Source organism: Eutrigla gurnardus (genome assembly GCF_963514095.1).
Source record: "Eutrigla gurnardus genome assembly, chromosome: 19".
Taxonomy (NCBI): domain Eukaryota; kingdom Metazoa; phylum Chordata; class Actinopteri; order Perciformes; family Triglidae; genus Eutrigla; species Eutrigla gurnardus.
In genome coordinates, this window is record NC_139930.1 from 12,739,163 (window position 1) to 12,755,393 (window position 16,231).

General features: G+C 40.5%; 1 protein-coding gene across 6 annotated transcripts; it reads right to left on the minus strand.

Moving 5' to 3' along the window:
- Positions 1 to 125: 125 nt before the first annotated feature.
- git2b (G protein-coupled receptor kinase interacting ArfGAP 2b) lies at positions 126 to 15,564 on the minus strand. 6 transcript variants are annotated; one of them, XM_084035698.1, is made up of 20 exons: positions 15,379 to 15,564; positions 14,702 to 14,835; positions 14,419 to 14,531; positions 12,974 to 13,079; positions 12,354 to 12,440; positions 12,130 to 12,260; positions 11,205 to 11,299; positions 11,053 to 11,098; positions 10,493 to 10,541; positions 10,331 to 10,403; positions 10,140 to 10,237; positions 9,923 to 10,034; positions 9,316 to 9,467; positions 9,055 to 9,207; positions 6,966 to 7,175; positions 6,730 to 6,819; positions 6,031 to 6,113; positions 4,961 to 5,113; positions 3,116 to 3,179; positions 126 to 2,903 (listed from the first exon to the last, which is right to left on the minus strand). In XM_084035698.1, the coding sequence occupies exons 1-20, from the start codon at positions 15,428 to 15,430 to the stop codon at positions 2,694 to 2,696; spliced, it is 2,211 nt and encodes a 736-aa protein (XP_083891824.1). In that variant the 5' UTR covers positions 15,431 to 15,564; the 3' UTR covers positions 126 to 2,693. The 6 variants fall into 6 exon arrangements, with proteins under 6 accessions (XP_083891824.1, XP_083891823.1, XP_083891822.1 ...); XM_084035697.1 differs by having other exon boundaries at positions 4,961 to 5,116; XM_084035696.1 differs by having other exon boundaries at positions 10,493 to 10,544.
- Positions 15,565 to 16,231: the final 667 nt, after the last annotated feature.

Consider the following 16,231-nt stretch of genomic DNA (forward strand, 5'->3'; position numbering starts at 1 on the left):
GGGTGGGGGAGCACGCGCCACTAGCTCCTATCGCTTTCGTGCTTCAGCCGACAGGTGGGACATTATGCATGGGCGTGTTAGAAAAGGGAAAAAAAACAACCTCACACACACGAGAATGAACCAGCTGAGGTATGAATTATACTTTATTAAAACCCAAGGCAGTGAGTGTTTTCAACCACAGAGGCAGTGGTAGTCTATAAGTTACAGGGAATTAACGTCAGGGTTTAAACCAGAGGTGGAAAGTAGCTGAATACATGCACGCCCATTATTTCGATACAATTTAAGTATTTATACTTTAGGTTTTTTTAAGTGTAGGTTACTTTCTCATGACATCTGCTTTCAACAGAAGAAATAACACATCATACTTCTTACATATGTTGAACACTATGAAACATTTCTTAAAACATTCACTCAGCAGTGTCGAGGCTAATGTTAGCACTGCTAGATAGTTGTTGAACTATAATGGACATCAATGAAACGTTACATAGTGTCGCATTAAGAACATCAGTGCAACAAAACGAAAATAAAAGTAATTGTACAGGCAACCAAACAAAAGAAAGTGAAAATAAATAACAAAATTAAAAAAGAATATTCAACAAAAGCACAATCATAGCAAGTGTGACATAACAAAAAGGTCACAACACAAGCTAATAAGCACAGTTTTCCATAAAAAAAAAAAAAAACACTTAAAACTTGAAATTAACAGAAGTCATTAATGGTGGTAATGATCTGTACCAAAGATCATTTTAAGGACATGTCATTTATGAAAAAATATTTCTTAATTTTACATGAGTAATAATGGATTGTCCTCCACTTGTGCAGGGTATTCTGGTTCTTTTTCCCACCCCTGGTTGAAACGTATCTGGCTCATAACAACAAGTGACACATTAGACCCAAGTTCTACAACAGGTACTTGAACTTTGGGGGCACATTTACTTAATCAGCGATTGTAAACCGTAGCTGTACGTATGTGACCATAGGTAGCATCTAACACACTGGAGTTACAGCACCACACCGAATAAACAGAGATCACAAGTTGCCCATAACTTACTGCCAGCTGAGACGTCCCAAACCTCAGAACAAAAAGTTAATCTGTGAGGAGCATCATGTTAAACAAAAAGCTTATGAAAATAAACATTGGTATTTTCTTAGAGGTATGACATACAGTTTATAAATAGAATAGCATTTGGGTTATTTTTGATAAAGAATTACATGGACACGTACATTTTATATATTTGCATAATGCTATTAAAAATGATTCAAACTGGATTTCACACGGGCCAACGAGGCCATCTCTGTGACACACACACACACGCACACACACACACACACACGCACACGCACACGCACACGCACACACAAAATCAGAAGTATGGCTGTAACATTATAACTCCAAACTCTACTGATACTTTACTGAACAGTGAAAATCACCTGCTGGATGGAACGAAGGTTTGCACACTCGTGGTACTGCTGGCCTTACATGGTGCTCGATGCACTGAAGCGACTTTTATAAATCACAAGTTTGCTCACTAAACAAACATTTGAACTCTAAGCAACAGTGGTTCGAGATTAAAATACTGTCGTTGCGTCTTAAAAACATTTAGAATGGCTAAAGGAAAAACAAACTGATATTAGTGTAGATTAAAGTTCATCTTTTCAGATCCTTGATGCTCGGTGTCTTGCTGGACAACAGACCTCAAGTAACACAAATGATGACATCTATGTGGAAAAGTACAATGTAGAAGGCTCAACTGCTTGTTGTTCTAATTGTTTTATATATACACACACACACACACACACACACACACACACAATGGACTTATACATTTTGTGTGGATTTAACCGTTATCTCTGTACAGTTAATGAATAGTAACTTTCTGTCCTACAGCTTTAAAGATGATTGTTTGACCATGATTAAAAAAAAGTTTTGACTGGTCCGTAAATTTTCACGGTGCATTTTCTTTTCTTTTTTTTAAAGGTATAATATGTAGTCACATTGTCGGTTGCTGTTTGTAAACACAGCAGAGAGAGAGAGAGAGAGAGAGAGAGAGAGAGAGAGAGAGAGAGAGAGAGAGAGAGAGAGAGAGAGAGAGAGAGAGAGAGAGAGAGAGAGAGAGGGAGAGAGAGGGAGAGAGAGGGAGAGAGAGCGAGCAGTGGTGGTTGAGCGAGCCGGAGAGTGAATGAAGAGAGGGACCGGCGTAAGTGAGAACAAAGCCGACTCAGAAGAATAAAACGGTATTGTCCGATCGTGTCACGTTGGTTACGTTCTGAACCACAAACAAACACCTCCACACCTCCTCACAAGCCTACGGGAAGGTGCCGGGTTTGACTGAAAGCAGCCCAGTGCTGCCCTCTCTGTGCCCGCATCAGGGCTGTGAGGTCTGTGAGTCTGTGGTGTTTGACCTGATAATAGGAACAGGTTACACACTGTGCTTATTGCAAATGCTCCCAAACACAGCAAAATAATATAAAGAGAAAATACAGGCAGAGGGTTTCTGCAGATACAGACACCACTCCTAAGTGATGGTTGAAAGGGATTATGTTTGTATCAGTCTACATATTGTTAGCAAATCATTGCATATTATACCTTTAAAGGAATGTATGTGAATGCTTACACTAATTAATATGGGCAAAACAAAAACAATGTGTTAATGATTACGTTTAGATTAGCAAGAAATGTCTTTGGATTTTAGTTAGTTGTTGTTTTCTTTGGTTGTCACAGTGACAAGTTGTTTGGCAGCTTTGGCAATGTCATAGGCGCACTGGATGACCTGCTGAGTGACCAGCTGGATGTCCGACGCACGGGGGTTGTGCTCCGCAGCCTTCTGACACTCTCCGTGGAGCCGGCTGGCACTCGAAGTGAGCAGACACAGAGACCCTCGCACTGTCTCAGAGGACGGCCTCTGTTTGGGAACAGGAGGGGATGATGGAGAGTCAATAAGGGACCGACATGACAAGCTCCATAAACAAACCCTCATTGTGGTCAGCGTTTGAGTAAACATAAAACAAAGTAATCCGATAAATGGTAAATATAAAACTAAGTAATGCCATGATTAGGGCCGATCTAAACAAGTAATTTACGATTCCCTTTGGCTGTTAGTGGGAGTCATCTTACCTTGGGAAACAGGGCGGCCATCTCTGTCACAGCCATGCAGATCTTTTCAGAACAAGGCAGGAAGCTGCGGGAGACAGAGACAAAAGGCTGAATGGGTGACCAACCACTCCTGTGCCATATGTAGGAACATCAATACAAAACAAGCATCACAAGCCTTTTCATGAGACTTAAAAGAAAAGAGCAACCTGAGATCATATTCCTTGTGCAAACAGTAAATACCATTCAGGAGTACAATTCACAGCACATTAAACTCAAACATGAAATGCTCAATTCTGCTGCTTTGCTCACTAGCAGGTCAATCACAGACAAAGTACAGCAAACATGAAACCGTTTAATCCAGCACACCTGGAAATTAATACAAATCTTCAAATATCACTACCGTGTACATATTTTATTTTTGTAGTCATAGTTTTATATAGTATTTCTAGACGAGCCATTACAACGTCGGACAGACTGCCTGCAAACTGTATTTGCTTTTGTAGCTAAACTTCTGCATTTCAGAAGCTTTCAGAAGAACCCGGAGATCAGATTGGGTTCAATGCGTCACAAAAGCACAAACGGTGAGGAAATGCAACATTTCGTCAGTAGAGAGTGCGGTTGTTGAGGCTTCAAAAATAAACAGCCGTCTTCAACATCGTGATTTATACATCACTGAAAGCAATTTAATTCGGCCTAAGAGACGAAGCCAATATTCAAGCTGTGCAAGCCTAAATAAAAGACTTTTTGTGACGAATAAACAACACAGAATGCAGCGTCTGGCTGTACAACAATTCGACTGCACAAGCTAACGTTGTTTTATTAAGTTTCCTTTTTGCAATATGCTATGAGTGAATTTGAGTTCCCTCCGGTAAACAGTCACACAGAGTGTGTCTAGGGCTTTTATTGTAAAAAGGTAAGACGGGAATAAGTGGATATAGTATATGCTGCCTTTGTCAAAGGAGTTGAAAGGAGTAATAAAGTTTGCCGTCTTGATTCAGACTATGGAGCCTCTGAATTGTTATACACTATACATATGATACAATGTGATCAGTTGATGCCTCACGGTGCAAAAGCTCATAAAAACCTCATCGGGGGAAAATATTAATTAATTATTCATTTGAAAAGTACCGTCTATAGTTTCATATTAATACTATAAAAAAAATAGTAGTCAGTACCCAGATAAACATACCAAGCAAAGTCAGCTACAATATTTCTCACAAAATGAAAGTGAAAATAAAGACAAGGGTTTCAACTATTAGCCTTTCATTATTATGAATACCTCTTAATAAGTAGATGCTGTTGTGAAAAACGGGGGCCGGGTAAAATGGTTAATATCTCATATCTTGATTAAAAAACAGGAACTTAAGTACACTGATGTATTACTGTATATAAGAGGAAGTTAATAGATGGTTGAATACAGGAAACCTGTTTTGACTAAACTAACTTGCTGTGGATTTGGCGGGTCACAGGGGACTGCGTGGTCATGTGGTGTTTGTTTCCTGTCAGCTGCATTTTAAGACCCAGTGCCTACCCCCAGCAGACACAAGAGAGGCCAGTCTATAAGGCTCACAATCAGTGTCTCTCACTGCTGGACTTTGGGACCAGAGTGCTGCTGGCTTACTATTGAAAACCACTGACCTAGAAGCAGCTGACAGAGGATGAAACACCATTTATCCTCTTCAAAAGGACAGGCCAAATGGCAGAAATGCATGACTGAATTATAAAGACTTCATGCTGTGGTTTACAGCACATCAAATTATGAGAGATATGACTTTCAGGAATTATTAACCAACTTTAAACATATATTTTTTTAGAAGTGGACTAAGTTCATACGTTGTAATTATAATATTATTAATCATAACGTACCTTTCATGTTTGGTCTCCTGGGCAGCTCTCAGAAGCTCCTGTATGTTCTTGGTGATCTGCTCCGTTTTACAGATGACGTCCTCCGTGCACGGCAGGGTGGCATCTTCCTCACCCTCCTCCCCTGGCTCCACTGCTTCAGAGGATGGAAGAGGGCTGCTACAAATGGGGGAAAACATTTTAAAAATAAGATTTATCACAGCTGGCTGCTTTATGCATTGCAACACATACAGGGAAAGGGTTTCTGTACTTCAATCCATCCATTTTCTACCGCTTATCCTGTATTTAGGGTGGGTTTCTGTACTTCAAAAATGTAAACCGAGTTTAGAATTTGCCGCACACCAACTGTGAATTAGTTAAATAAATGCAGACTGGCTTGTAATTGGGAATTAAAATAATACAGCAGAGTTTAGGGCTGGGTCATCTAAACCCAGCCTTTATGAAAAACATACCCCAAATAGCACTAAAATATTAACATAGTTGAGATAAAACTAGACATTAGTGGTCTATACTGGATCCATTCATTAATACCTGCTCAACAGATAGCAGACATCAGTGATAATAATCGGCACTAGATGTACATAAATGGTAAAAGAACAAACAGAAGTACATGGCATACTGGCTTTGACTCATTTATTGATGTTTTTCTTTTTTTGCAACTGGTAGCTAACTTGAGAAAGGTGCAACAAGACCTGATGTTACTTAACTTAATCTTTCAAAACATCTGTCAAAACTAATATTAATCTAGCTTCCTCCTCTCTCTTGATGTGACCTTTAACTTTGTACGCTTCTGCTATGGTGTCATCATCTTCAACTCCAGAAACGAGAAGGAAAAACCTTTTACAAATTTCAAAAAGAACATAACAAACAGCTTTCACTCCATTCATTTGGAGAATCAATTGGCTGGTTTTACCAAATAAACTGAGAATTTCTCCGAGTTATGTCAGTGGTGAGAACATAAGAAAATATATACAGATCTTCAAAGAGAAATTGAAACTTTGTTTAAAAATAAACTGTGGGTTTTGAGTGTCAGTTTGCATACGTTGGTACAAAGTTGACACAAGTGCTCTTACCCAGCCTCCTCCAGTTCAGAGTGGTTGGGCGTTGTGTCGTAATCATTCTCCAGCATCATACTCTGTCCTTCCAGACTGCAGCCCTATAGAGAAATCAGCAAATGACCATCAGTCAAATACCGTATATACTGTATATCATTAACGTATTACCAGAGCAACTGTAGGCACACTGAAATCAGAATCATGCACTTTTGATAGCTCACACTATCAAGACATTTGGTTTTGAAGCAGATGAAGAGAAAAGAACAGGAGATACACAACCAGGTCTTTGTGGTGTAACACAGCGTGTACTGCAGCAGATGCAATTAGTAGCAAAGAAATCCTGATGGAAACTGTGGGTGCTCCCATCAGTGGCTATGACTAATAAGCACATGTGATGAGACATTTTTATCTATCTTTTATGGATATTGGAGTCTGCAGTCTGATCATTCAAGCAGCGGTCTCTGGTACAATATTTCATCATCACTTCTGACGTTTACATGAACCAAAGCATCTCTGGTTAGGGTTCTCTGTGGAGGAAAGGAGTTGTTCAGATATCTGAGCTGTCGTGCATGCAGGCAGGCAGGCAGGCCATACTGGTAAAAAGCAGTTTAAAAGACACACGCCAGGAGAGAGAAGACTGTGGGGGTCAAGCAGGAGGACTGTGTCATTGTCCCCTGGGGTTGCCTCTGAGCCCAGGGGGGAACTTCAGTACTTAACCCTTCTAGATCGCTCATCCCACGACCAGGACAGGGAAGAGGGGAAGGTAGGGAGGGAGGAGGCAGCCGTCCCCAAAGGACCCCTCCCAATCTAGAAAGGGGTCAAACCAAGTTGAGCATACTCTATCGAGATGCAATGAATGAATGATTGAATGAATGAATGAAAAACCAACACCAGCCCCAAGCCAGGCATCATTATTTCGTCATGTGATAATCCAACATTGCTTCTGTGCTTACATTGGTTGGGAAGGGCTGTAAAATGACTCCATCGTCAGGCCGAGCGGTTTCCCCTCGGTGGAGGTACGGCCGCGGAGAGGAGCCCGTCTCGTACATGGACATGGCGCGACCTCCGCGGGGTGGGTGTCGACCAAAGGGCCCCTGGAGGTGTTGTTGTCCGCTGGGGGGTTGCCATCGCAGTGTTGTGTTTTCCGTCTGCAGGGAGTTCAGCTGGAGAGAACAAAACATCGTTCAAGTCAACTCCAGCTGGGGGATGATCTCCTTACAAGCGCTCAGACAGACATCAATAATGGAGTAGTATGCAGGCGCGGCCTCTGGGAGAATTTGTCTACGTTGAGTTCATCGTCACCCGTTTTTGTTTTTGGTTTCTCCTCAAGGTTTTTTCTCACAACAAAAGGTTTGTTCCTTTGACAAATTAAATGCTGACACGTGTGTTGATAGCAGCTCCTGAAGCATGACTCCTTTGTGAAACTGCTGCATAAGGGGGTTGCCCTTATTTACACAAACAGCACTTAGAAGCTGAATATAGTGATGAGAAACAACTGTCTAACAGTTACAGTCAACAAATGAACAATAAACAAAACAAGGAGGCTATATATTACATGTTAGGAAATGTGTTTCCATTGTATCAGCAATTGAGGATTTGGTGGGTACAAACAGGGTAAGGAAGAGGGACTGGAATGGAGGATAGCTAGCACTTAAAAGCAGTATGCCTTCTCCCAAAATGGGTCCATACATGATAAACCTCTTTGTCTTTTTTATGAAAAAATGATTTTCTAAGATTTGGTCCCTAATATGACATACGCAGCAACACTGTCAGGTGCGCAAGTGTCTAGTATTGGCAACGAAGAACTGTAATTAATGAATCGGATCCCTGGAGTAATGATCCTGTGGTTGCCTTTTAGAGGACAACCCCATGTAAATCCATTCTCCGAAGTATAAATGCATCAAAGAATTATGCAAGATAGATTGAAATATGCCAAATGTAACAAAACTTTAAATAGAAATCTCTCCAAAATAGATGCATTAGGTAGAAATATTTGACCAAAAAAGATGAAAAAGTGAAAAACAGACCACAGTCAGACCCAGGGTCTGTGTATTTGTCTGGATAACCAGAATGTTTTTTTTCTAGAAACAATAGCTGCTGTTGAGTTTTTTCCAATTGTCACCACAGTATTGGAGTTTTGGCAAAAACAGAGGAAGATTTCCTCAAAAATTTAGCATATAGAGGTGTTTGTGGTTTGCCAATGCTTGCTACTGATCTGATATAATGATCTCTTTGTAATGATGAGTGTAGAGATGATAAAACCAGTGAGTCACCCACTCAAAATCAAATCACTGCAGCATTAAGGTGGTATGTAGCTGGTGGCTTCATGATGGTTCTATAGATTTACAATGATGGATCATGATGTCGATGTCTTGGATTAGTTCTTGGTTCTTTGGACATATAACTTGTGAATTCTCACTCTGTTTGAGACCACATGAACAAAAACAGCCGTTTTGCTGTTTCACTGTGCAGCCTAGCAGAGAAAGTCTGGTGATTATTACCACAGGAATTTGACCCCATCCAGAAACATAGCAGCCTATTTCTCTGTAGCACTAGTAGTGAGTATGCGTTATGGCTTTTCCTTCCACTTGGATGTCAAAAGTTGCCCTTCCCTGCCACTACAAATGCATGCATCCATAATTCATACATAGTATAATTCTTAAAAGAAAAAGTACTTTAAGCTTAAGTTAAATAGGGAACAGACTGTGACCAACACATTTAAAAAGGCATGACCTGAACATCAATTATTAATATCTGTGGGTGAAATCAAATTACTGAATGTTCCTTGTGACATGGGGAGGATCAAGTCCTGCTTTTTTATAGCAGAGAGGAAAGAAAGGTTACCAACTGTCGAAAGTATCAGAGATGATGGAAAAACCATAAATCCAGTACAAAGTGACCTCTAATTATGGACCTCTAAATATTAAAGTGTACTTTCATCTAATCAAAGAGAAGGAAATAAAACTGAGGCCACGCTGAGGTTGAACACATCCCTGCAAAACAAAAACAGTTTGCTTATTTATTACAGGTAGATTTACAAACCTTGCTCTGCATGCTGCGCAGCTCTTCACTGAGGTGACAGTTGACTTTAAGAAGCTGTTGAATTTTGGCTTCTGATGCAGTGAGAGCAGTCTTCACCTCCATAAATTCCTGGACTGTGATTGGCCCATCAGAGAGGTCAGATGACTCAGAGCTCTGCGGCAGAACATGTTACACATGATAGCATTTGATCAGTTGAAAAAGTCAAGATGTTCTACAAAATAGCTGAGGAGAGTACAGTAGCAGGTTCCAACATGTAATTACCTTGGTCCTCCCATCATGGCAGCTGTCCCCACAGGTGGCCTCCTGCACTGGATCTTCATCTGATGCCACACTGTCGTAATCGGGCTGGTCATTGTCCTGGCTCTCACTGTTATGGCGACTGTCTATTCCCTGAAGGATCAGCTCCACATTCTCTGCAGACAAACCACCAGATCCAAGCATCAGAGATCAAACAAGCCCTGCTGGCTACAGACGGCAGTATAAACCAAACAGCTAATAATGTTTTATTTTCATTTACTGAATCCAAAAATCAGGACTAGCTCCTCTTTGTTATACCCCCAAAAATCTAAAAGTCTGTGATGTGGTTTGCTATAATTTACAAAATGCAGGAGCCATGTGTTTTGCACTGTTTCTGCACAGGTATCAGTACATATGGTCTACATTGTGATTGTGACCTATATAGCTGAGCCCACATGTTCCACATTTATATGCAAAATTTAAAAAATGTTAGGCTTTCTTCACTGCTTTTTTCTTCTGTATGAATGCTAATGAACACATTTACTGCAATATAAACATTAATACAACCCAAAAGTATATTAGCAAGGGAATTTAAGGTGTGCTAAAATAAAAACTGAAAGATATATTGTACCTTTGGGACTGTCGCAGGAATTACCCCACTGCCGCCGTTTCGCATCAGTGAGAATATCAATAACCAGGGTGGCAAACTCATGAGCACTAAACCTTGCCAATTTTTGACGACCCTGAGAATGCACATGTATCAAAACACAAAGGCCTCACTGTTATGTCCTGTATTCACACAACAAACCAAAGCTTAATCACGGGGCAACAATGGTGCAATCACTCGCCTGGTTTCTGGTCGATGAGTACTCTGGATTGACAGGCAGAAAAGGAACAACTGTCGTGTCTGTAACGAGTGTGCTGTGGTTCTGCGTAGCCAACCACACTAAAAAAGCACAAGAGATATATATTGAATTCAAATGCATGTATAAAAAGCATTATATACTGTTTTTTCTTTTTACAATTCTTGCAGTTTGACCTGCGTCCGTTTCTCTTCTGTCAACTTCATCGTAAACATCCATGGCAAGCTCTTCAAACTGATGGTTACTTAGCTGGAACACAAATAAAGCAGAAGTCCTCGTTCATCTTCTTAAAATAACAGATGAGCAACTGAATGTGGATCCATGTACAAATGTCTCACCGACTGGAGCTTCTTCTTTGCAGCTTTTGCAAACTCTGACAAATCTAGGCTGCTTTGGGCAAAAAAAATCAAACTGATCATTTTTCTGCTATCAAAATTCGACACAAACAAAAAAGGACAACCAATGGCAAAACATACTTACTTATTTCTTATCCATCAAAAGAATGCAGCATAGGGGAAATAAATTATTTTTAATACAACATATATCAATATATAGCATTGACAAGTAGTCTGTCCGAACTGACTGTATAACTTGGAACCCTGTGTATTACATGATCTCCATTTTTTTTTTTACCAAAAGATACTAAACGATTAACGCCTTCTGGTTGTATGCCTCCGCCAACTAGTCAAGCTGAAAATTACATCCGTGTCTGTAAAAAATGTCACGACTCCATCATTATATCTGGACACAAGGTCACAGTGACCTTAACGTTTGACCACCAAAATCAGAATCAGTTCTTCCTCGAGTCAAGTTGGAAGTTTGTGCCATATGTAACGGAAAAATGGACTGGACGGACGGATGGACAATGCAAAAACATCATAATAAAAACGGCTATTACCTGTCTGCCATCTGTGGAATGATGAAGTGTTGACCGTTTCTGTGATCTACAACAAAACAAGGACAGGACAGTGAGCAACTATCATGGATATTTAAACAAAAAAAAAAAAAACATTGGCGCTCGAATGCCATGCAGCAGTTATGTGGCCTTACCTGGTCTTCTTCCACAAAGGTAAAATGTTAAGCGATCAGTGAGTTCATACTGTATCTCCACTAGCCTCTCTGCCAGATCCTGATGCCCAGCTTGTCTGCACAGATAAGGAACAAAAGGTCATGTTTCAGAAACAGGACACCGTGCTAAGGCTAGAGAATGCTTAATCTATGTAAAAATGGTGTGTACCACAATACATTTTTAATCTAATCTAGAGTACGAAGTTCATTTGATAACTCAGTTTGAGTCAAGTTAGCCGACTATGGTGACCAGTATCTTTATTTTTTTATTTCTAGGTTTTGTTTAAAATATTTCAGTAGTTGAGCTGATTCACAGATTTGTGCCCTTCCTCCCCTGCCTCAGCTAGTCATACTCTTATTGAATTACTCAGACTCGGACAGATTGCCACTGTGTCTGTGTCTAATGTTCCTTGTCGTGCAAGTCAAGCTGAATAGTTCAGCCATTTCAGCTGTTTTCCCCCCAAGTTTCGAACTACATCTTTTCTACCAGTTCTTGTCCATTTTTGTTTACCTTCTGTCTGTTTCCTTTTAGGTCATCATGTGCAGAATGCTCTCATCAACACCAAAATATATGAATAGTACACTATTTATACACAGCCTCTTTATAGAATACAATTGGATTTAATCAAGAAAGGATGTGTATCATTTCCTGCCACCAGTGAGCTGGGCTGCATCTGTTAAGGCGATGCTTGCAGCAACACTAAAGGTGAGGTGAGTCATGCAAACAGTAAAACTGCTGCCCATGTTTTAAATAGCCAACATTGTAAGATTATACCAGAGTTCACGAGAAAGAAATCAAATTACATAGCCTTGATACAGACTTCCTAACAAATAACTAAAACATATGGCTTAGCTACGAATTAAAAACACAAGCCAGTGTTGAATTAAACGTGTGCGCCCTGTTTACCTTGCATAATCGATGGGGGTCTTTCCACTGGAGTCCAGAGCCCCGGGATCAGCTCCATAGACTGCCAACAGTTCTGCTTGTAACATTTGTCCTGCTTTTGCTGCTATGTGTAGTGGAGTGTTTCCTTTCTCCTGTTATCCACAAAAAAACAACACAATTATGATGCATTAGTATAATTTCAACCTCAAATACGTGCTTTTTTTTTTTTATTCCACTACACTTACTGGATGAAAGAAGTTGGCCTGTGCTCCCAGAGATAAGAGTCTTAGGCAGGTCTCCAGGTTTCCCGTCCGAACACTGGAGTGGAGTTGCTGAAAGGACATCGACAAGTACTTTGATTGTGAATTTGATTGTAAAGTGCATTCACAACTCACTAGCTACACCTGCCCAGAACTGAGTGACATGAAGGAATTTTCCTGCCAGAAATATAATTTGGATAAAACGCAATATAACTGCAAGTAATGGATACACCAGGGCCATCATGTTTAAATGTGCACAGATAGAACAGATCTGGTGTTACTGTGCATATGATCCAGCTTCCCTTAAAATATTTGCAAGGAATAATACAGAATAATTCAGAGTCCAAATCCAAGAATACACTTGAGGTCAGAAAGGCTATACTATATGATAGTCCCAGCAGTATGTCACATATCAAGATTAAACACCAAAAACCAGTCGCTGCACAATGGTAAAGCAAGTGAATGCAATGTGTGCTGTTTCATTTTCATTTTATCACATTCACATAAGACAATGCTGGGTTATTATTATATCTAAAAAAAAGTTCAAAATCAAAAAAATAATTTAAAGACGTTAACAATAAATCAAAAACAGAGCCATTTCTCACCTTACTGAGGTCTTTTGCTGTTACACTGTCATCCTCCCGACAAGGCATCCGATGGACATACACCAGCATCTGGTATTTGGCTTTGATGAACTCGGTCTTGTTGGGACTGGGAACAACAAACAAGATGCTGGCATCTAAAAAGCAGGAACACTGAACATCTGGACCACCATTGCTATGTTCAAGTGACTACCACTTCACAAAATCAATTCTCAGACAGAGAACATTACAGTCTACTTATTTAGTAGGGAAGCCATCAACAAAGCTTAACAATGTGATTACTATTAATAAACAATGACAAAACTCCAGACCATGTCCTCTTTCCTTATTTGTGAACTCCCAACTCAATTGTTCCTGTACTATCAAGAACACAATTCTTGAGAAGGGATCTGTTTTTCACACCTGGAACTATCCTACAGGAACTAAATTTATTCTGGGTTCCTATAGTCAAAACACAGGTTTAGTTCATGGTTTCCTCAAAAAACTCTTAGTCTCTTAGGAAAGTTCCTCCATTGGAAACACCCAATAAGACAGCGTTCAACATGAAAGCTTTATTTGGGATTGAGAGTAGCTGCTTCTGTTTTGTGCAATGCGTATTCGCTTTCTGTTTTTTGTCTGTTGCTCTGACTGTGAGGGTTCAGCATGGCTGTGTTTATATGTGGCCGACTGTTTATCTTTACTGCACCAGCCAGACAGCAGACCGGCCTAGTGTTTATACCTGGCAGCGAACGTAAGTGACCACATCACATCACCCATTTTGTTTTGTTTTTTGTTATGTCTTCTGAATTACAGTGAATACTGTTTGTTTAAAAAAGCATTCACGAAAAAAAAAGTCAAGGCTGAATAAACCCTTTAAAAATCACAGATTTTAAAAAGAAATCATACTATTGAATAATCATTCATCAGTGAATCACCAAAATGGTCTAATCAATCCTATATAGATAACATAAGTAGTAGTAGTAGTAGTATTTTTAATTGAACATTGATTTTGTTGTGTATTTTCACATCTGCATGTCATCTGACCGAGTCACTGAATGTCTTAGTTACTTGAAGCCATGAGTCATGTTTATCATTGTATGCATGTTCACTGACCTAAATATCAAGCTGAAATGAAACATTAACCCTTTTAGATCACATCCTCAGTCATATGGTGCACCTAAACAACCACAAAAAGATCTATTTCTTTGTATTTTTTATATCAAAACCCAATATTTTGTGTATTAATATATATCAAATATCACGTGCACTTACATCCCTTAGTATCAACCAATAATATCATAAAATTCATCCATCAATCAGTCGGCATTGCACATAACAAGAGACGGCCGTGAGCTTATCTTTCCAACGACCAAATCAAATTCCACCCATCTCAACGTTTAACTACAAAAATGGATGATGCCAACATCACTATTCAGCCTTGATGTAACCACATTGTTAAGAACACTTACTGAACTCTGTCTTGGGGGTTGGCTTTACGCTTCCCACTCACGGACGAGGAAGGATCCAGAAGGCTGTGCTCCCATATGGAATTAGCTCCATTGCCATACAGTGTCTGGACCATCTGCAACACAAAACCACATAACAGTTTACTTCATCTGGTCACTTGATGGTGTGCCTGATTATGTAAACCACAATGTCACACTTGAACACAGATTCTCCCCCATTTGCATCTGGGTGAGTTGTTGCATGTGTGTGTGAGGGGGGTGGAGGTCAGTGTCCCCATCTCCTCACCTGTGACTGGGAGGGTGGCCATGGAGAATGAGACAGATGCCGGACCTGAGAGCTATGTCGCCCCAGACCTCGATGGATGCTGCAGCACTCATCGCAGATCAACACTCCCCTGTTAACAGAGGCCCAGCGTGGCTCTAGGATGAGACACAGACGTTTAACCCAGCAGCCCAACGTTTGTTTACACACAACCCTTAAACTGAAGCGTTTATCCTGCATGACTAACACATCCTAACCGGGGTGTTCGCTATGGGACAGCCACAGATTAACACCTCGGGTTGCTTCCTAGTCTCTTCGACACATCCTTAAAATGCCGTCAACATTAGCTACATGTTATCAGCAAATTAGTCCGAGCGAGCTTGCTAATTGAAGTGGTTCGGCTAGCCCAGAATTACCGCTCGACCAGTATAAACCTTCATTCAAGGCAATTCACAGCAAAGAGTTTCAGAGCCAGACAAGTTAATGTGATTTCATAGACGCTACGTATTTTGTTCACAAGTGTTTCCGGAAGAAGCACATTTAGCATACCGACCGTTACAGCTATCTATCGAGGTAGCTACTAATCGGTTTATCGGCGTTTGGTAACGTTAACTGAGGGGGGCTAGCTTACTGGACCCAAGTTGCAATAGAGGCTAGCTGGTTAGCTTGGCAGCTAAAAGCTAGCTTATTTGACATCATACCCGGAGCACTGCAATCAGCGCAGACCTCTCGGCTTCGCACTCGCTTTGACATCCCTCGGTGTAAATCCGCGGAGTGCAGTGAAGACAGACGTTTGAACGATACGTTGCTACACAGCTGGATAAAGACGAGACAGGAGGACCGCCCGCCCTAGCGGATTGTATTCACCGATTCGGGCGAAGTAACTGTGTTCGTCTGCCCCCCTCCCCTTCTGTTGAACAAAGCAGTGTCCCGTTCCAACACGCACGCAGCCTCCTTGGTGCCTCCTCGCCCCCTTCCCTCCTTGTTTCCTTGATGTCTCCCCTATGCAACTACGGTATATCGTCCAACTTATTGCTGATAAGGGGCTGTTTGCTAGTTGCTTTGTGTAGAATACTGTATGTGGATGGAGTCTATGTTGGGAATATCTGATAAAAAATAAAGAAACTTCTCCTTAACTATCTTTAACTCTATAAGTTTATTAGTTTACTCTCAGTTAATCATATTTGATTTGATCGCCCTGATTTCACTGCACGCTCTGTACAAAAACACTTATTCTAGATTTCACTGCCTACTTGAAGTTACTTCAAGGTGATTCATTCATATTGGGCTACTTCCAGGATAATATAGCAGTCATAAAGAATCCGATATTTTCCTCTCTTCAATCTGTCATTGGACCAATCAAAGAGGCAAAGTTCACCCAGCCCAACACCAATCTGAAAAGCTTTTTTTCTAGCATTTACATTTTTCATTTGGGTTATCATTGTGAGAGTTTTCCCTTGTTTTAAGGTGGGGGTTTTCAGTTTATACCAAATGTGATCAACACCTGAGAGACCAGAGTATTAGTGGGTGATATGCAGTTCAGCCTATACTGTC

Excerpts from the sequence above, each read along its gene's own strand:
- git2b (XM_084035695.1), bottom strand. The coding sequence starts at position 15,430 with ATGTCAAAGCGAGTGCGAAGCCGAGAGGTCTGCGCTGATTGCAGTGCT. Across the intron at positions 11,099-11,204 it reads CCTTTGTGGAAGAAGACCAG|ATCACAGAAACGGTCAACAC; the intron begins GTAAGGCCACAT and ends GTTTTGTTGTAG. Across the intron at positions 9,468-9,922 it reads TTCCTGCGACAGTCCCAAAG|AGAATGTGGAGCTGATCCTT; the intron begins GTACAATATATC and ends GTTTGTCTGCAG.